Source organism: Petaurus breviceps, unplaced genomic scaffold (genome assembly GCF_028583685.1).
Source record: "Petaurus breviceps papuanus isolate PSGF00001 unplaced genomic scaffold, PetGlider_PUasm1.0 126, whole genome shotgun sequence".
NCBI classification, from domain to species: Eukaryota; Metazoa; Chordata; class Mammalia; order Diprotodontia; family Petauridae; genus Petaurus; species Petaurus breviceps.
The window spans coordinates 37,568,508-37,590,256 of record NW_027185655.1 but is presented as its reverse complement, the minus strand read 5'-3'; the positions used below and the strand labels follow the sequence as shown (position 1 = coordinate 37,590,256).

The following is a 21,749-nucleotide window of genomic DNA, read 5'->3' as shown; positions in this document are numbered from 1 at the left end:
GGTTACACGGCCAGTTATTTCTGGGTGTGGTGCTAAGTATCTGAGCCTGGATTTGATCCAGGTCATCCCGACACTGGAGCCGGTGCTCTTACTCGCTGAGCCACCTGGCCGCCCCTAAGCAATTGGGGTTAAGTAACTTGCTCAAGGTTACATGGCCAGGTGTTTCTGGGTAGGTGCTAAGTGTCCGAGCCCAGGATTCGATCTCCAGGTCAGTCCGACACTGGAGCCAGTCCTCTTACTCACTGTGCTACCTGGCCGCCCCTCTGTTTACCTTTTAAGCAGCATGATGAACAGAATTATATACATGAGAATTATACAATAAAATGTTATAAACTAATTTTGGGACTGAAAAAAAACAGGGTGCAACAGTTATGAGTTGGTGACAGTCATGCCGTGAAGTACAGCAGATCAGGAAGACTAGAGGACACTGAACTTTTTAAGCTAAGGTCTTTCTCAGGTCTCAGTTTGACTGAGGAAATTTAAATAGCAATTGTTTCTGTTTTGCCCAGAAACTGAGGATCTTCCCCTCCCAGACTGATTTTTTTTTGACTAGGTGAAAGAGGCCATTCTTTGCCTCATTTTTTTTAACCTATCCTTAATTACTAAATGGGTGTTGCCTCAGTCAAACTGAGATCTGGGAAAGATATCAGTTCAGAAAGGACAAGGTCTACTGCTTCTGGGGCCATTTCCAGTGGTACTGATCTATATCTCACCACTGAAGCCAGATGGCTGTAGAAGACATAGTGAGGCTGGTGACCTTGCACAGCCCTGCCTCACTTAAATCCAATTTACTTGCAAGTCATAAAATCACCTTCCCAATGTCACAGTCCTCTTCCAGAAGGAAGGACAAACAACAAACTGAAGAGTCATTTCCTTCTCCAGTTTGTCTACCATTTTACAGATGAGGAGCTGAGGCAAACAGAGGTTAAGTGACTTGTTCAGGGTCACACAGCTTACTTACTAGTATGTAAGTTCAAATTTGAACTCAGATCTTCCCGACTCCAGTTCTGGTGTGCTATCCATTGTACCAGCTAACATTTAAGTAGCATTTACCATGCACTAGGCACTGTACTAAGCACTTTAGGAAAAGCACTTGACTCTGGAGTCAAAGGACTCAGGTTCAAATCCCATCTCTGATAGGTTCTGGAACACCACTCTAGCTCCAGCTTTATGACCTTACAATTTGATATTTGAATCTTATGATTCAGAGAATAGAGTACAAGAAGTTATTTTTGACCAAGTGTATGTTTAGAGAGTAGTAGGGGGTGACTAAGGAAAAAAATGTTTCTGGGAATGTGATGGGTCTGTTCAGGGAGTTATAAACTGAGGAAATGTCAGAAGATGAACTTTTTTAAAAACTGCATTGTGACTTTAATACCCAGCTTTAAAAGAGAATTTCACATTATGTGTGAATTGGTAATAAGAAAAATGATGGTGGATGATTTTTTTTAATTTTTAACTCACTGTGTCACACTCTGTGGTTACATTCTCACAAGTAACTGCCACTGAGCTGCATTTTAGCTAAGAGAGAGACTCCTGGGGCAAATTTTGACCCAGTTCCTGAAATAGGGCAAGTTGAGTTATCTGCTTTGACTGATTTCAGTGTAAGAATCATTTCCAAATTCTTGTTACTGTTAGTATGAGTTATCACATGCAAATTATTTGAGAGGAAAATAAGCTCCTGAATATTCAGCAATTTCAGGGTAGGGTTGCTGGAATTTATATTTCTAGTTCCTTCCCTCCCCCATGTTCTCAGAAGTAAGACAGAAAGCTATTCTCAGACTCTGGTAGTAGCTGTGCTGAAATCAAAGCGGAGGGGCCTTCTGAGTTCATATGAGTTCAAGCATAACTTCTGATAGCGTGTGACAACCCAACTTTGGTTATCTTTTATAGAAATTGCTCTAGTCCTATTGGGAATTCTGGAAGAAAACTGCTCATCCTGCTTTCAGGACAAAAGATTTCCACCCAAAGCCTCAGGAGAACAATTTTGCCAAAGGGGACCTTGTTGTCTTGAAAGGGTAAGTAAGCAGTTTTCACAAGTGGTTAACCAACTCATCCTGACTGGTGACATTCTTTCTTCCCAGATGTCTGACATTTGGGAATCAAGATTCCCTATCACTTTAATGATGTTTGCACCAGTAATAGGATTCTCAATTGGTTTTCTTTCTCTAGTTAGATGTTCTATTGAATTTTTATTCTTTTCCTACAGTACAAAGTATATTAATTGGCTAAGACTTTCCATGTGACCAAATACCATGTGAATGATATTTAAATTCTGTTTCCAACTAACATCAATGTTTAAAACCATAAACATCTCATTTCCAGGCAAATTAAAGACTTGGTTTCAGCAGCTGGGAAGCTAGCTATGAGGGTCTTAAGAATGGCTTATCATTACTGTATGTAATGAACCAGGGAATTGGGACCTTAATCCTCAGGGCACCTCCCTGAAAGCCTATCCCCCAAAGGCACTGCTTCCGGAGTTGGCACTGCAATGCAATTAATCAAAGGCAGTTAAAATTAGAGGTGCCACAAGAGTGTGGGGAAACATGAGAAGACTCAACAACTTTGAGCTGGGTTGAGAACAGTTAACATCTGCTATCCAAAGCAAGTTTTCCTGGTCTGAGTACATTGGGGTTAAATGTGTATGATTGATGCCCAGAAGGCATCACAGTGTGTTTCAGATAAATACCTTTAAGAGGCTGCTGTTATTGCTATCATTAACGGATCTCTGATCTTATTTCATACATCATTATGGGTTCTCTTGGCCCAATGTATTACAGTAATCTCTTCTTGGGATAAAAGTCTCCCAATATGAAGTATTTAGAAGTAAAGTATGGTGTAGGCCTCTTTACATTTTGTACGTCTTCTTATACAAATTGTATGTATGTGTGTATATATGTATACACATATTTATATATACATACACATATACATATTGTGTGATTATATGATTGTGTGTTTGTGTGTAGTCCTCCCTAAGAGGATGTCTCTGTCTCTGACACGAGCAAAGCCCCGCTACACAAAGGTGTTTCACCTGTAGACAGTTGGACTGGCAGCCCAGAAAATGGAGTGACCAGGGGAAACCCCAAAAGTCTCTGAAGGTTCTGTCTCCTGTGAAATGGGCATAATAATAGCACATCTACCTCCCAGGGTTGTTGTGAGGATCAAAGGAAAAAATATTTATAAAGCATTTAGCTTAATGCCTGGCACATAGCAAACATTATATAAATGTTAGCAATTATTATTATTTTTTATTATTAATTATTAGCTTCTTATATATCTATATAAATAAACTTCTGGGGAATCACAGAAACAGAATTCTCAGAGTTAGAGGGGGCTTCTTAGGGCAGGAGTGGGGAACCTGTGACCTCAAGGTCACATGTGGCCCTCAAGGTCCTCAAGTGTAGCCCTTTGACTAAATCTAAACTTCACAGAACAAATAAATTTGGACTCAGTCAAACGGATGCACCCAAGGACCTAGGAGACCACACATGGCCTCAAGGCTGTAGTTTCCCCACTCCTGTCTTAAAGCATTTCATCAAACCATACCTGAAAAAGGCTCTCCTATAGAAGTCATTCAAACTTGGACTGACATCTAGTGAAGGGGAAGTCACTACCTCCCTGTCCTCTCCCTACTGTGAGACATTTGATTCCATCTGGGGATAATTCTAACTGCTAAGACATTTTTCCAGACATCAAGTCTAAATTTGCCCCTTAGTCACCTACACCCATTGCCCCCAGTTTCATCCTCTGAGGTCAAGCAGAATAAGCCTAATCCCTTTCCCATTGGACAGTTCTTCAGGTCCTTGAAGACAACCACCATGGCATCCACTAGCCCTACCCCACAACCTCCAACCTCAAGTCATATTCTCCATTTCCTTCAAATGATTCTCAAAAGGCATGAGCTCAATTCTCTTTACCCTTCTAGACAGTCTCTGTGTTCTTCCTAAAATATGGTGTCCCCTAAATGAACATTGATAAAATATGATTCATATGTGATCCGACCTGGGCAGGACTATCAACTTCCTAATCATAGACATCTGCTTCTCCTAAGGCAGTTTAATACCACATCAACTTTTTGTACACTATCAGCTCATCCTAAGTTTTCAGGCAACTAACATCTTTTTTCATATGAAATACCAACCATACCTCCTTTATCTTGTATTTGGGAAATTGGTTTTTTGAACCCCATGAATCACATTTCACTTTTTTGCCCATTCAAATTCAATTTATTATTAGATTCAGCCAACCATTCTAGCCTATTAAGATCTTTTTGGATCCTTATCACCATCTTATGTGATGGCAGAGTTCTACTTTCCTAGATGTTTGTCACCTTCAAATCTGATAAGTATGCCATCTATGCCTTTATCCAAGTTAACGATAAAAGTATTGAATAGCACAGAGATAGGCACAGATCCCCAGGGCTCTCCACTGTAGACCTTCCAAAATGGCATTGAACCATTAATTGGTTGCATTCTTTAGGTCCCTTCAATCAGTTCTAAGTTCACCTAACCAACTGTCATCTAGTTCATATCTCTCCTTCTTTCTACAAGAATACTATGAGTTTAATAAATGCTTTGCAAAAATATAGGTAAATTCTATCTACAACATTTCTCAGATCTAGTAGCCTATCAAATAGGAAATGAATTTTAATTTGGCATGAATGGTTCTTGATAAAGCCAACCTAGCTTTTTGTGACCACTGTTTCTTTTTTTATGTGCTCACAAACCATCTTTTTAATAACATGGTCTAAACATATATTCTGGTTTCAAATCTCACCTTTTCTGTGGACAAAGCCTTACCTAAATAACCTTACTTGAAGTGATCCCTTGCCCTCACAACTCTTACAGTACTTACTGACTCTACCATTCATCAGTAAATCTTGGGATAACTTGTGACATCTTATATTATCATTCAAGTCAAAAAACGTTCATGAGTTTCAGGCACTGTGCTAAATTTAACCATTTGTACATTTATGTTTTGTCTCCCCAAACAGCCTATAAAGTCTTTGAAGACATGAGCCTAAGTTATGCTTTGTGCCCCCATAGTGCATAGCAAAGTGCTCTCCATAGATCTAAATAAATATGTGTTGGTTGGATTTGATTTACCCTAAGACAAGCTTGGATTTTCCTTGATTACAACAGAATTACCAATAGATTATCTGGCTGCTCTGGGTGCCCCTAGAATTGCTGTCCCACCTCCATCTATCTCTGTTTCTTCTTTTCTCCACACTCAGAAGACAGAATAACATTCCTTGCCCCTCCATGCAAGGTAAGGAAGAAAACTGTCCATTTCAACCCATCACATCATTTCCTAGCCTTCATGTCCTACTTACTAAGTGGGAAAAGAAAAGCATACCCTCGGTCTGTCCAATAGAATTTACGATTGATCCAATCCACAGCAAGACTTTCCGGCGTGTCTATTGCTTCCTGAATGAGTATTTCACGCTCTGACCCATCCATATTAGCTCTCTCTATCCACTTCAGTGTCGTGTGCGCAAAGTAAATCTATAAAAGAAAAAACAGGATTCTCTGTCTGATAACTTTGTTTTAAAAAATGCAAGGGGAATGGCAAACTCTGTAGCTCATTTTAATTTCTTTTTAATTTCATGCCTGTCTGCACTTGCTATTCATGGTATGCTAATCTCATCCATTAGTTAAGAATTCAGCCTTTGTACTTCAATCCATATTATTTCTACAACCTGTATATCCTAAGTAATTAGTGAGAGATGACATGGGAGCCCATGCCCCTGACTCCCAAGCGCTCAACCCAAAGTCTGAAAAATAGGACGCCAGTTCCAGCTCTGCAGCTAGTTCATTGGGTGACCTTGAGTAAATCACCTAACTCCTCTGTCCAGAGCCAGCTTGAGTCGTGACTAAAGAGAGCTGATCGTTATATTTTCAATGTGAGAATCTATATGTCAGAAGTCAGCAAATGCTGCAAATCAGGATTTAATTGTGCTGATTACCTAGATTTAAGAAAGTGACAGAGAAAATGTTAATGTAGACTAACCTTAAAAGTATATTGCAATTACTTTTTTTCCTCCATAGAGCTTGTTGTTAAACATATACCAGGAGCAGCATTTCTGTACCTCATTTTCTTCATCCATAAAATAAGGACTGACAGGAAGATCCTTAAAACCGTAATCCTAAACTCTCTCCTAAATCAACCCAACACATCCTCTACAAGATTCCCTGAAGGGAAAAGATACTCTATTTCAGTTGCAACAAACTGATGATAAGGTATCCATAAGTCAGGGCCATAACTAATGCAGGGTTTTTGCCCCAGGTGTTGGATTTGGAGAGCCTAGACAGCACTTTCACTCATTAAACAGCCAGAAACAGCAGAGCTTAGCACTTAGTTAACAGGAATCACTCGTTAAAATAGGAAACTAGCAGATCATAAATTGAGCAAGCTCTCCCATCTTCATGACCAGCCTCCCAAGTTTCTCTACCCACCCGTCCATTGCTCTAGGTATGTCTTGTGATGCTTGCCACAAGAGCGTGCGCGCGCGCGCACACACACACACACACACACACACACACACACACACACACACTAGTGATAGCTCTGCAAGAACTGCTGGGTTATTCAACAAGAGTTGATCTCACTATTTTTTTTCCTGTGGAAAATGCAGGATATTTTATTATTTCATTGTCACTATGGTCACCCCACAAGTTATAAGACACTGCCATTCCAGAGGGAACACTGAATGTCAAATATTTAATACCTTAAAACTGAGGTAAAATTCTGACAAGATTATAAGCTTTAAACATCATTTGAAATCTCCTTGCTTACCTAAGTGGTGAAAATATTAGCTATATGTAAGAAAATATAATAGGAAGGTATATCTGAAGAATGTAGTGTGTCAGCTTACTTCTCCTGAAGTGAAGATGTCCAAGGGTACTATAAACCATAGGGTGTGCTAACACACTCTCTAGACACATTCTCTGGGTATAACAGTTTGATCTTGGACTTATTTAAATGGTTAAGTCTGAGTATAAAATTATTTATGAAAAGAAAAGAAGGAAGAGAAAGATAGCTGATAATGCTTTATCACAAAAGTCCAATTTATAATATTCGTTATACATAACTCCTAATCCCAAATAAATTGAACCAGCACCAATTTGCCTCACTCTCTCATTCACTAATAGATTGCCTGGAATCATAAGAACTAGTCTGTTTTGTCTTCTAATGCTAATTAGAAAGATCAGGATGCATACCAATTACATTACAGAGATTGATTCCCTCTTGTCAATTCTATTTCATTCAACAAATATTTATTAACTTCCCCCTGTACTTAAAGCCCTGTGCTATTCACTGAGTGATATAAAAAGAGAGATAAAATTTAGACTCTGTCCTCAAGGAGTTTATAGTCCAGCAGACCATATTTTAACTTGTACACAAATAACAATTCATGATAAGTGTATAAGAACTTGGAGTAAATTAGTAGGTGCCATGCAGATATATTACTTAAGGAAAAGCTAATGAGATAGAAAATCTCAATTGTCCCTTACGAAATTTCCTAAATACAAGGCAATATTACTATACCAGAAAATATTTCCATTCTTTGATACCTCAAAAACTGGTGATTCCATGTAGACTCTACCTCCAATGTTGCCATGACCAATGTCAGAAGATTACAAGACCTCCTTCTAAAATGGCATTGAACCATTAATTGGTTGCATTCTTTGGGTCCATTCAATCAGCTCTAAATTCACCTAACCAACCCATCCCAAGGGCTTTGTAGTTTTAAAAATTCTGGGTACCAAACAGTACCATGTACTACCCTCTCTCCTTAAAACTGAATGTATTTTGATGGCTACATTCAGAATTTATAGGAGGTTATTCAGAGAATCATAACCCAAGAACTGGAAAGGATTTCAGAACCTGTCATCTCATTTTACAGATGAAGAAACTGAGTGTTAGGAGAATGGCTTGCCCAAGATCATGAGTAGTAAGAGTCAGAAGAAGGATTTGAACACAGGACCTTTTTATTTCACTGTACCATACTGCCCTGCCAAACATTTTCCAAACAGCTGTGTAACATATTTAATATACCAAGAAATATATAGTCAATGTTCAATGAATTAAGCCTGCAATTGAGAACAGAGTTCTGTTCTAATCTCCCTATGAGTTACACAAAGTGTTCATGTTACAAAATTGGGTAAGTCCTACTAAAGCCGGACTTAGATAGTTCACTTACAATGAACCGCAATGGTTATGTTTATAGATTGCCATAGATAAAAGGAAAATGGCAATTGAATCCTTTCCCTCCCTACACATTTAATGATAAATTCATTTCTTGGCCCCTTTTACTTAGGCCTCCTTCCCGTTGCCATTCCTATTGCCCTAGCTTCTCCCACTATCATCAAATCAATCATAATAATGAGAGATGACATCTAAATCTTATTTTAGGACTTACAAAGCCCTCTACATCCATGGTCTAATTTTTGCTGAGTATCTATTATGTATAAGTCCCTCTCATACTAACCTCATTTCCCAAAGGAGAAACTAGTTTCAAGACCCCTTGAGAAGTTGCCCATCACAAGATCTGATTTTTTAATAAAGAAGAGGATTTGAGAGGGAAGGGGTGAACTATACCTGAGATTTAATTAGTGTAGGGAACTGTGGGTGAGGAAATCTCCTTTGCCAATGATAGTAGCACCTGCTCTGACACTTATCATCTTAAAGAGTTGTTTGGGGGCACTGAAAAGTTAAGTACCTTGGCCAGGGCTACCCAGCCAGTATATCTGAGGCAGGACTTAAATACTGTATTTCTGACTCTAAGGCTAACTCTAGCCATATTGCTTCTCTTTAGAAGGAGCAACGCCTGAAAATGCATCTGGAGATAATAAAATATTTAAGGTGTGGCTGCCCATTCTGAGCATCAGTGCCCAATCAGGCATTTCCCCAACCTCTCAGCCTCTTCTTCTTCCCCCTTCTCCCAATGTACAACCAAGGTCACCTGTTAGGATTAGGAGCAGAAGAGACAATACCTGAAAAAAAAAAAAAAACCCACCGTCCTCACTTCACTTCCAAATCCTCTCATTTTTAAAGCCTTACCTTATTTTCAACCGGATCATGATCTAACGCTAAGACCGCTCCCATCTGCTGGCTGAGCAGGCTTTCATACTTTGTCCCATCAAAGTGGATGTGCCGAATATCACGCATGTTGGCAAACAGTAAGAAGGGCTGGGGTCCTGTTGACCAAATTTCATTCATGACTTCACTTGCTAGATATCATTATGTTTCAGTTACCTCTTATCCCCTCCCACTGACTAAAATTCCCCACTTAAAGATTCTTTCTTTGCCTCAATCAAACCTTCTCCAAGTATCTTTTTTTAATAGCTAGGATTTATAAAGAGCTTTTAAAGTCTGCAAAGCACTTTACAAAGGTGACCTTGGTTTTTCCTCATGCCAACTCTAGGACATAGATGCTATTATTATCACCATTTTACAGATAAAGAAACTGAGAAAGAGGTTAAGAGACTTGCTGAGGATCACACAGGAATCTTCTTTTAATAACTAGCCCTTATTTGTTGTTGTTTAGTCGTGTCTGAGTCTTCATGACATTATTTGGGATTTTCTCAGCAAAGACACTGGAGTGGTTTGCCATTTCTTTCTCCAAATCATTTTGCAGATGAGGAAACTGAGGTAATAAGGGCTAAATGACTTGCCCAAGGTCACACAATCGTAAGTGTCTGAGGTCAGATTTGAACTCAAGAAGATGAGCCTTTCTGATTCCAAGCCCAGTGCTCTAGCTAGCACTTATATATCCCTTTAATATTTGCAGAGCATTTTACAAATATTATCTCACTTGATCTTCACAACAACCCTGGGAAGTAGCACTATTATTATTATTATTAATCTAATAATACATAATAATAGTATTAATATTGATTGACAATATAGTCATTATTATTGATAATATAGTGCTATCCCCATTTTACAGATAAGGAAACTGGGGCAGGGGTTAAGTGACTTGTCCAAATAACTAGGACCAAATAACTTAGTAAGCACCTGGAGTCAGATCTAAACACAGTTCTTCCTGGCTCCAGGTCTGGCACACCATCTTATGGACCACCATTCCTAAGATACACTAAATCACTAATACTTCAAAGGGAATGAGTTGAAATGATTGGTGGGATGGCTGAATATCAGAGCTGGAAGGAGCTTCAAAAAATCATCCAGTCAAACCCCTGCCTGAACAGCAATCTTCTCTTTAATTTCCTTGGTAAGGGATAGCCAAGCTCCCAACTCCAGTATTCCTGTGATGGATAATTAATTAGAACTTAATAAAGGAGAATAACTGAGAGGAGGAAGTGGCCCTAAAGGGGAGGAAAAAGACCTTCTTCCCCAACCCCAAATGGAGTGGGAGGCACCAAATGCAATCTTGACCCATTTCTGAATTTTTGCGTACCACTCCCCCTATCTGCCAGATGTCATCAAGGCAGCCATATTACCAAGTGCTATTAGTAAACATGGCATAATACCATTTAGGAACATGGGGAATAGAAAAAAGGGGAGGCCATCTAGTCTGATCCCTGTTCCTCCCCTTTTTTGGGGGAGGCAGAAACTGAAGCACAGAGTACTTAACTTGCCTAAGGTCACACAGGTAGGAGGGAGCAAAGTCAGTGCATAGACCCCTATAGGCTCTGTCTCAGAGTCAAAGCTTTTTCTATCACTCAGTGTGGCTTTCTCTTGAAACTTCTTATCTACATGTGTATAGATTAGAATACATGAATACAAACTCCCCTAGCCTAGACATTTCTGGTCAGGAAGATGGGAATATTCAATCACAAAAAGCTACACAATTATTTTCCATTTCTCACTGACTGGAATGAGGCGATGAAAAGGGCAAACCCTGCAGAATCATCACATTCTCCAAGATTATATTATTAATAAACCATCAGTAAATATAAAAACCATTTGCTGCATATCTGAGGTTGTTAGGAATATTGAAAGAAGAATTTCCATGGAGGAAGCTGGGTGATACCCTGGACAGAGCACTGGGCATGGAGCCAGGGAGACCTGCATCCAAATCTGGCCTCAGACACTTACCAACTGTGTGACCCTGGGCAAGTCACTTACCATCAGCTTGCCTCATTTTCCACATCGCTTTTGTTGTTCAGTCATTCCAGTTGTGTCTGACTTTTGGTGACTCAATTTGGGGTTTTCTTAGCAGAGATACTATGTTTTCCATTCCCTTCTGCAGCTCATTTTACAGATGAGGAAACAGGCAAATAGGTTAAGGACCTGAGACCAGATTTGAACTCTGGAAGATTAGTCTTCCTGACCCTAGACCCTGTCCTAGCTACCCTCCCTATCTCTAAAATGGGGGTAATACCACCTACTTCCCAGGGTTTTTGTGAGGACCAAGTGAAAAAATAATTGCAAATGTGCCTGGCACAGATAAATGCTAGCTATCATCATCATCATCATCATCGTCATCATCATCATCGTCATCATCATCGTCATCATCATCATCGTCATCATCATCAAATAAGCTAATATTTGAGAAGCATTTAGCATAGTGCCTGACAGATAGGAGACACTTAATACTTGTTTCCTTCCTTATTTGGGAGGGAAAAAAGTATCAGTGAAGCAAAGCATTTCAATATGGACAGAAGAGGAATTGTCAGTCTTAGGATTATAGCTTTCCCTGGGGTATTTAAAACAAAAGGAATCAATCCACAAATTGTTATTAAGTATTATGCAAAACAGTACTAGGTGCTATGGGGCTTTATACACCAACAAGGAGAAAATGTTCATGCTGTTCCCATTCTAGAGGGTGTCCCTAAAGTCTGGACACATAGGAAATCTCCTTAACTATGCATATTTTTTCAACAACGTTTTATTTAATTAGCATAAAATTTAGCCATGACAATTTCATATGGAATAAAACTTTCATTAGCTATTAGGAACTATTTTCCATATTAATGAGATTAATTTAATTTAATTAATTAAAGAGATTTCCTATGTGTTTCCTATGTCTTCCTATGAAATGTCATTTATGCTAATTAAATAAAAAGTTGTTGAAAACTTCATTCATTTCATTTCTTGAAAATATGCATAGTAGGGGTGGCTAGGTGGCACAGTGAATAGAGCACCAGCCCTGGAGTCAGGAGGATATGAGTTCCAATCTGGCCTCAGACACTTAACACTTACTAGCTGTGTGACCTTGGGCAAGTCACTTAACCCAATTGCCCTACCTTTCCCCTTCCAAAACAATGCATAATTAATGAGATTCCTATGTGTCTAGACTTTAGGGACACCCTGTATAGAGTCTGCTTCAACATAGATATTGACAGGCCTGGAACGTCAGGAGCACTTACTTTATAGGACACCTTAGGTCACATTAAATCGCTACCAGATGAGTCATGTTACCTGGCAAATAACTCTCCACGTTTATGTGGTTTTGGAGAAACCATTAAGAAAAAAATCTATTACCAATTACTGACTTGTGCCAGAGCCCTGTTAAATGAAAGGCAAAACCAAAAACAGTCTGAGATTTCTAAAATAACATTTGAATTTTTTTCTCAATCAGCAAGCATTTATTTTTAAGAGTTTACTTACAAGTGGTATCTAGAAGTGTTTGTGCAGGGACTAATAAATGAAGGAATAATCCTTTTGAAGACACTTAAGCTGAAGCTTCAGAGAGTTGGGGATTCCAAGAGTCAGAAACAAGGAAGGAGAACCCTGCCCCCTGACCCCCAAGAATGGTGGATAGCCTATGCCAAGACCCAGAGACCAATGAGAGAATGACATCTTAAGGGGAATAGGAAGAAGGCCAATTTGGCTGTAGCATGGAGTGCATTGGAGGAGCAAATACAATGAGAATGGAGAGCTAGGGGAGGGGACAGGAGGAAGAATTTAAAGGCAATGGGCAATTTCCGAAGCTTCTTGAGTTAAGAAATTATACAGTCTAACATGAGCTCCAGAAATAATAATTTGGAGTTGTGTGGAGAATGGATTGGAGAAAGGACAGATAAGGCAGGGAAGCCAGTTATAAGGCTATTGCAAAAATACAGTTGAAAGCAGTGATGAGGACCTGGACTATAGTGGTTGTAGTATAAGTACAGTCAATAAGTCAGCTAATAAACTGTTATTAATGCCTACTATGTGCCAGGTATGTACCAAGGACAGAAAAGGTAATTGTTGGGAAAGATGCCAAGGAATTGAAATCAATAACGCCTTCATCCCTCCATACAAGTTCATTTTCCAATCTCAATGGTACTAACCTATAGCTTTGCAGTTCTTTTGATCCAACTGCAGCTTGTATCCAGGAGAGCAACCACATTCCCAAGACACTGGGCTTTGAGGGATGCAAATCTGGCTACACCCACCATTATCTAGTGATGAACAACCTTGAAAAAGAGCGATTTCATTCAGAATCCTAAAGTATTCAAAAAATCAAAAGTCATTCATTCATAAAATGCTAAAGACATAATTTAATGACCATATCTTTTTTAAAAGAGTTTATCACCACAAGTTGTGGTGTATGAATGTGGTTGAATACTGTTGTCCCATAAGAAACTCAATCTTATAAAAGTGAATGTTGAAGATTAAAAATAAATAAATAATTTTAAAAATAGTTTCTACCTAAGCTTTGCCCATTAACCTGGACTAGGCAGGATTCAATCAATCAATAAACATTTATTAAGCACTTACTATAAGCCAAGCACTGTGCTATGGGCTGAGGACACAAAAAAAAGGCAAAAGATAGTGCCTGCCCTCAAGGAGCTTACAATTTTTTTTTATTTTTTTGCCTTTTGGAGGGCAATTGGGGTTAAGTAACTTGCCCAAGGTTACATGGCTAGTTTTTTTTGTGCGGGTGTTAAGTATTTGAGGCCAGAACAGAACTCAGGTCCTCCTGACTCCAGGGGCGCTAGGAGCTTACAATCTAATGGAGAAACTTACAATTTAATGAGTTCATTTTTTTTTAATCAGCTTTGTAATAAAGCTGAAATCAAGCTGATCCCTCAGCAATCAGGAGGGAATACCCCATGAAGCTCAATTTCTTCAAGTCTCACCAAAAATCTCAACTTTTGCAAGACTTTTTCTAGTCCCCATTAATACTGGTACCATCCCTCTGCAATTCTCTTCAAGCTGATCCTGTATGGTCCTAGCTTGTGAATAGTTATTTGTATATTTTCTCCTCCATTAGATTATGAACTCTTCCAGGGCAAGGCACCCAAAAAGGATTTAAGCAATGCTAATTGACCTAACTTCCTTGAAACTCCTCTAAGCCACTGGAAAGCACATTCACTGGCAGCAGGCTAGAAAGCAAACTTCAATTTTTATTGATTTCAGGGAGACAGTATGGAGTATTAAACTTGGAGTCAGGAAGACTCCTATATGCTAGCTTACATTTATACAGCACTTTAAGGTTTGCAAACTGCATTACAAATATTATCTCATTTTATTCTCATACCAACCCTGGGACATGTGTGCTATTCCTATTCCCATTTTACAGATGAGGAGAGGAGGCAGGTAGAGGTTAAGTGACTTGTCCTGATAGTATCTGAGGCTGGATTTGAACTCACATCCTCCTGACTCCAAGTCTAGCACTCTATCCACTGTGCTACCCCACTTCAGATTCTTAAAAATCGTGATACCTGGGGTGCCAGGTAGCACATCGAGTAAAGAGCACCGGCTCCAGTGTCAGGATGACCTGGGGATTGAATCCCGGGCTCAGACACTTAGCACTCACCCAGAAAGACCTGGCGGTGTAACCTTGAGCAAGTTACTTAACCCCAATTGCTTAAAAAAAAAAATCGTGATACCTTGAGCAACCACTTAACCCATCTATGTCTCTTTCTGCTTATCTGTAAAATGAGGGAGTAAGACCTACTAATCCTTTACAGCTTTAAATCTATGACCTTATAACTTTTCCTTTCCCAATGAGCCTTACTCTTTGGTTTTCATGAATTTTGCATCTTATCTTTCTGTTTTCTCTTGTCAATGAAAGATGATGGAGACTCAAATATAGCTTAACCAGAATTAAGGCTCTTTCTGTTTCTGAATCATGTCGTCTTCCATCAATGTTAACCTCTATGGAGACTAAGCTAAAAAAAAAGTGTGGGAGATGAGAAGAGAAGACTGAAGGTGAAAATCAAGAGGGATTTATATAATGCATAAATTAAACTACTAAGATCCACCACCTATTACTAGCTATGTGAGCTGGGCAAGTCACTTAACCCCAATTACCACCCCCCCAAAAAAAGGATCTACCATTTAACAATTCTTCATCCCAATATGCATTAGCTATAGTTTGGGGATAAGAGAGCCAAGGTCTTAAATCTAATCAAGTTGGACATACTTACCACTGCATGTTTTTCCATCTTCCTTGAGCACTGACCCTTCAGGACAGAAACACTCGGGACCATCTGATGTCAAGACACAATGATGGCTGCATCCAGTGTTATTGGTTCCACAGGAAACTAATTCTGGTTGTTTGGAGAATGAGACTCTAGTTAGTGTTCAACGAAGTTTACTGCTATTTATTTAAAATAAATTTCTAGTAAACCACAAGCACTCTTCTGAAAAGGTAAAGTCGGGGCAGCTAGGTGGCACAGTGAATAGAGCACCAGGCCTGGAGTCAGGAGGACCTGAGTTCAAATCTTCACACAAAACTAGCCATGTGACCTTGGGCAAGTCACCTAGCCCCAACTGCCCTGCCTTCCCCCCTCCAAAAAACAACAACAACAAAAAGGTAAAGTCAAATAAAGATCTGATATTTAGAACTGCTGATAGTCAGGATAGGTGTAAAAATAAAGGGAGTATTTATAATTAAATATGGTAAGGAAGAACTTTTGGAACTATAAGCTGCCTCTTTTGGTTTACTCTAAATTATTCTTTTATCAAATATTGCTTTAATAATCAAGTTCTATGGGGTGGCTAGGTGGCACAGTGACCCTAGAGTCAGGAGGACCTGAGTTCAAATCCAGCTTCAGATACTTAACACTTAACTAGCCATGTGACCTTGGGCAAGTCACTTAACCCCAATTGCCCCTCCTCCAAAAAGCAATATATATAATCAAGCCCTACTATGGCATTTGCCAACACTGAAATGGGTTGAATCTGTTAGGCATGCTCTTCTGGGACTTTTCAAGACCAGAGTGGTCTTATTCTTACAATGCAGGGAAGTTAATATTTTAAGCATTATTGCTCATTAGGAAGTGCAAACCTCACCAATAAAAGTCATTGAGTTCTCAGATGACAGAGACTTCTCAATGATGACAGACCCCTCACATGTTTTTCCCTGACCTACTCTCCCTCTGCATAGTGAAATAATCTCCTCCATCTTTCCTTTGGCTGCATTTTGCCCCCAGAACAGAACACTTGGTTCCTGGAGGAACTCTGTTTCGCCTCCCTGTCCTTCCATCCCTTTCTTGATTCTATTCCTGGTTTGCCCCTCCTACCTCCAGAATTCTTTCCAGGCTGAAGCTGTTTTGCTATTTAGCCAACCCTTGTTTCTCTAAGGTGTACAATCTCTTTTGAACTATCAGACGACATAAATATAACATCATAATTTTTGACTGGAATTTTCTCCAACCCTAAGTAAGTCATATGATGATAGATTTAGAGCTAAAAGGAACCTTGAAGGTCATGTAATCTAATAACCTTAATTCATAGATGGTGAGGCTCAAAACACTTGCCCAAGGTCACGTGAGTATAACTACCCACGGCAGAAGTTGGACTCGAAACCAGATCCTCTGACTGCAGAATCCCAGTTTTCTACTGTACTCCAATAAGGTTAAAAAGTGAAAGTTGAGTTGTTATATTGAGTTAAAAAGTTAAAGATTATAGTGCATTGGTGGAAGGATTTGTCAAGAGTTTCCTATCTGGATGAAATCATAGGTCATGACCAATGCGTAATTTAGCACTTTATCAACTGGGTGCTTTTACTTGGAAACTTTAAATGAACTATAACTCTATTAGTGTATACATCACAAACCCTGGTCTCTTCCTATGCAATTCTTGTCTACATTTCACCATAAATCCTCCATAGAATATCTCTCCAGAATACTGAAGGCCTTCCTCTTGGTTTTTGTTGGCTTTTTCCCCTCTTTTATCTCAAGTACCAGTGTGCCCACTTGAGTTGCCCTTCTAGTGTCTTGTTTGTCTTCTTCTCCTTTTATCTGAAGGGCACCAGGGTACCACTCTGGCTGCCCACCATATTGTCCATCATGACTAGGCACTTCCTTTTCTGCCCATACATATCCTCAGTGTCTTCCTGCACTCCACTAACTGAATGCAAGTCATCACTGGTAACATGATGAAGCCTACTTGTGCCTTTGTGTCTTTCCTTTGGGTTATTTGTAATTTTAACTCTTCTGAGATCATGGTGTCCCATAAGTCACAGTTGCATGGCATTACTGGGAAGAGTATTGCTATCAAAAAGATGAGTAACAGGGGCAGCCAGGTAGCACAGCGAGTAAGAGTATCGGCCCAGAGTCAAGATGACCTGGGATCGAATCCAGGCTCAGACACTTAGCACCCACCCAGAAACACCTGGCTGTGTTACCTTGAGCAAGTTACTTAACCCCAATTGCTTAGGGGTGGCCAGGTGGCTCAGTGAGTAAGAGCACTGGCCCCAAAGTCGGGATGATCTGGGATCAAATCTGGGCTCTGATACTTAGCACCCACCCAGAAACACCTGGCCGTGTAACCTTGAGCAAGTTACTTAACCCTGATTGTTTAAAAAAAAAAAAGATGAGTAACACCTAGTAGTTTGGGATCCTTGAAAGCATGCCCAATCCTCATATAATCAAGCCGAGCATGGTGGAGTGAAAATGGAGCTGGGTTCAAATTCCCATTCTATAAATCACTATAAACCTTTTGTGACTCCCTTAACTCACTGGGACTCAGCTTCTTATATCTATACAATGAGAGGTGTTGGCACTGCAAAGGCCATGACAGCTCTAAATCTGTGACCTCCCTCCTTCTACTCACTATCCGGCTTTGTCCAAGGTGAACATGGTGATGGACTATGGGTTGCTTATCTGACTGCAAAGGGAAAGAAAGAAAGTAAGAAAAGAAGCATTTATTAAGCACCTACTATGTACCAAGGCATCGTGCTGAGTTCTTTATAATTTGTAAAGAACTATCTCATTTGATCCTTACAACAACCCTATGAGGAAGTAGGTATTATTATTCCTGTTTGTTGTTTGGGGTTTTTTTAACAGTAAAGGAAACTAAAGCAGATGGAGGTTAAGTGACTTGCTGATGGTTGGCAAGAACTGAACTCAAGTCTTCCTGACTCCAGGCCTGGCATTCCATCCACCTGGTTACATAGCATGATCTGGTGAATGTGTGATTTTCATCCTCTTTGCTTCCAACTAGAAAGCTCCGGAACTAGACCTTTGTGGTATTGCTAAATACCGAACTAACGAGGAGAACAAACAAACTGCATACTGTTTGACCCGACAATAACACTACTAGGTCTGTACTGCAAACAGATTAAAAAAAAAAAAGTAACTTACTCATACAAAAATATTTACAGCAGCTCTCTTTGTAGTGTCAAAGAATTGGAAATTGAGGGGATGCCCATCAATTGGGGAATGACTGAACAAGTTGTGGAATACTATTGTGCTATAAGAAATGATGAGCAGTAGAGCACTGGCCCTGAAGTCAGGAGAACCTGAGTTCAAATCCAGCCTCAGACACTTGACACACTTACTAGCCATGTGACTTTGGGCAAGTCACTTAACCCCAACTGCCCTCCAAAAAGAAAAAAAAAATGATGAGCAGAAAGACTTCAGAAAAACATGGAAAGGGGGTGGTCAGGTGGCACAGTGAGTAAAGACCACCAGCTCCAGTGTCGGGATAACCTGGGGATCGAATCCGGGTTCAGACACTTAGCACCCACCCAGAAACACTTGGCCATGTAACCTTGAGCAAATTACTTAACCCCTATTGCTTTAAAAAGAAAAAAAAAAAAGAAAAACATGGAAAGACTTATATGAACTGATGCTGAGTGAAATGAGTAGAACCAGGGGAACATTGTAAACACTAACAACAACATGGTACAATGATCAACTATGAATGATGACAGCTATTCTCAGCAATACAATGATCCAAGACAATTCCAAAGGTGTCCTGAGGAAAAAAGACTGCTAGGCACATCCAGAAAAAGAACTGATAAGAGTCTGAATGCAGATCAAAGCACACTATTTTCACTTTTTTGTGACCTTTTTCTTTTGGTCTGTTGCTTCTTTCACAACATGACTAATATGGGAAATACATTTTTGCATGATTGCACATGTATAGCCTATATCAAATTGCTTGCTTTCTTGGAGAGAGGGGAGGTGAGAGAGGGAGAGAGAAAATTTGAAACTTAACATTTTGTAAAAAATGAATGGTAAAAATTGTCCTTACATGTAATTGCAGGGAAAATGAGCCCAGTGATAAGGGATGACTTGCCTCACCCAAATTCAAATGGCAATGAGCTGTGTGGGCTAAACCAAGTCACAAAAGCATCCAAAATAGGGGGAAAAGAGGACGATGAGAGAAGGGATAAAACCACGGCTGAAGTGGAGAAGAGAATGATAATGGACAAAATAGAGACAAAAATAGAGAAGATAGAAAAGCTTAATTCTCTCTTTGCTTCTGTTTCTTCTGCCAAAGGAAGAGGTTTGGTTTAACCTTTTGTCCTTCTGTAACAGGGCTTATAAACTGGAAGATCAGAGAATACTGGAGTTAGAGTTTACCCAGATTTTAACAGAGCATTTGATGAAGTCTCTCGGGCTGATTTTATGGTGTATGATACAGTGGATAAAGTATTATAGAACAGGAAGAAAACTCAGAAGGCATCTAATCCAACCCGGCCCCCCTAATTTTACTGATGGGGTAACTGAGGCTGTGAGAGAGTCTACATTGTGCCTTGACCAGGGTCATATAGGTACTAAATGACAGAGCTGGGACTGGAACTCAGGTCCTCTAACTCCAAATACACTGTTGTTTTCCATGCCTCTCTAAGACCTACTCAACTAGACTCTTCTAGAGTCCAAGGAAGACTGGGTTCAAATCCTCCTTCAAATACTATGTAACCATGAATAAGTCACTTAACTTCTGAGTTTCATTTTCCTCATCTCTAACACAGAGATAATAATCACACCTAACCCACAGGGTTATTATGAGGATCAAACGAGATTACATATGTCAAACACTTCACAAACCTATATAAATTTAAGTTATTATTAATATTCAAAGAGTCACTGCAATATTTGGAGTATACCTCCTAAATATTCACAGGATCAAACAGCAAGCATTTCTTCTTTTTTCTTTTCTTTTTTTATTAAAGGTAATCAGGGTCAAGTGACTTGCCCAGGATCACACAGCTAGTAAATGTCTGAAGCCAGATTGAAACTCAGGTCCTTCTGACTCCAGGGCAGGTGCTCTATTTACTGTGTCACCTAGCTGCCCCCAAAGCATTTCTTATTAAGCACCTACTATGTATAATGTATAGCAATAAGCTCTGATGATGCAAAAACAAAAATAGAACAATCCCTTCCCTCAAGAAGCTAACATTCTATCACGGAGAAGGCAAGCATATAGATTTAGAACTGGAAGGGGCCTTGGACATAATCTTTCATTTTTTCAGATGAAGAAACAGAATAGGTTTCTCAAAGAGAATAAGTGACCCACCCAAGGCTTCACTGGCAGAAAGTATCAGAAAGTGGATTTGAACTCAGGTTCCCTCACTGTACCGCATTGACTTAATATCATGTGTGTGTGTGTGTGTGTGTGTGTGTGTGTGTGTAGAGAGAAAGAGAGACAGGGAGAAACAAAGAGAGAGGGAAAGAGAGAGGACACAGAGAGACAGAGAGAGGAGAGAGATGAGTCTTCCTGACTGCTAGCCCAGTGCTCTATCCACTGCACCACCTAGCTGCCCACAAGGTTCCTAATCCTAATGGAATTAGAAAGAAATTGAGTAAAGCAACTAAACAAGGCTGGCCCTAGAGGCATAGGACTTTATTTGTCCTTTCTTGATCTGTGTGACCTTGAGCAAGCATCTTAACTTCTCCTGGCCCCAGTTTATTCATATGTAAAATTATTTCTCCTTTTTTTTCAACACTAAATCTGTAATACTAGGAATATTTAGGAAATTTTTCATACTTTAATATATTTCATATTTTTGTATTTTTCATATTCCAGTGCATTTTTAATAACAATGATGATGGCTCACATTATCGAGTCACTTTGAAGTTGGATGAGTTTTCATCAGCAGTCCTTACCAAATCAAGAGCTGTAATGTTAGTAGGCCAGTTTCCAACAATTTGGCAATCTACAATGCTTCTTTAAACCAATCACCAAGGTCAAAGCCATTAGTACTGTTTCTCTATCTCAAATGACCCACACACTTTGAAGGTCAAGTTGCAATTCTTTATGGAAGTCAAAATCCTAACCATAAAACTTATAAGCTCAAAGTTGTGTACCAACAGCCCTGAAATCATGATTACAGGCAATCTTGAGTGTCTGATGGCTGTATCTTCTCTCTGAGTACACACTCACTAAAGGTCTGATGCTCAAAGTGAAAATACAACATTTTCAGAAGTTGACTCAATTCAAAATATTCACTTTAGTTTGGCAATTTTTGTCATGAATCAAATACTTTCTCTTAGAATTAATAGGATGGCATTTCTCCAGGAGGGGAACTAGACAGAAAACTACTGTTATGATAAGAGGCATTAGTAAGGGGCGGCTAGGTGGCTCAGTGAGTAAGAGGACCGGCTCCAGTT

At 39.5% G+C, this 21,749-nt stretch overlaps 1 protein-coding gene across 1 annotated transcript in view; it reads right to left on the bottom strand.

The window, feature by feature from the left end:
* Window positions 1-21,749, bottom strand: part of EGF (epidermal growth factor) — a 170,101-nt gene that overhangs the window by 62,767 nt on the left and 85,585 nt on the right. Inside the window, exons 12-15 of the mRNA XM_069100262.1 lie at window positions 15,330-15,452; window positions 13,245-13,370; window positions 9,067-9,203; window positions 5,336-5,507 (exon numbers count right to left, since the gene is read on the bottom strand). Of these exons, the coding sequence (XP_068956363.1) occupies window positions 5,336-5,507; window positions 9,067-9,203; window positions 13,245-13,370; window positions 15,330-15,452 (558 nt within the window). The remainder of the gene's footprint in view (window positions 1-5,335; window positions 5,508-9,066; window positions 9,204-13,244; window positions 13,371-15,329; window positions 15,453-21,749) is intronic.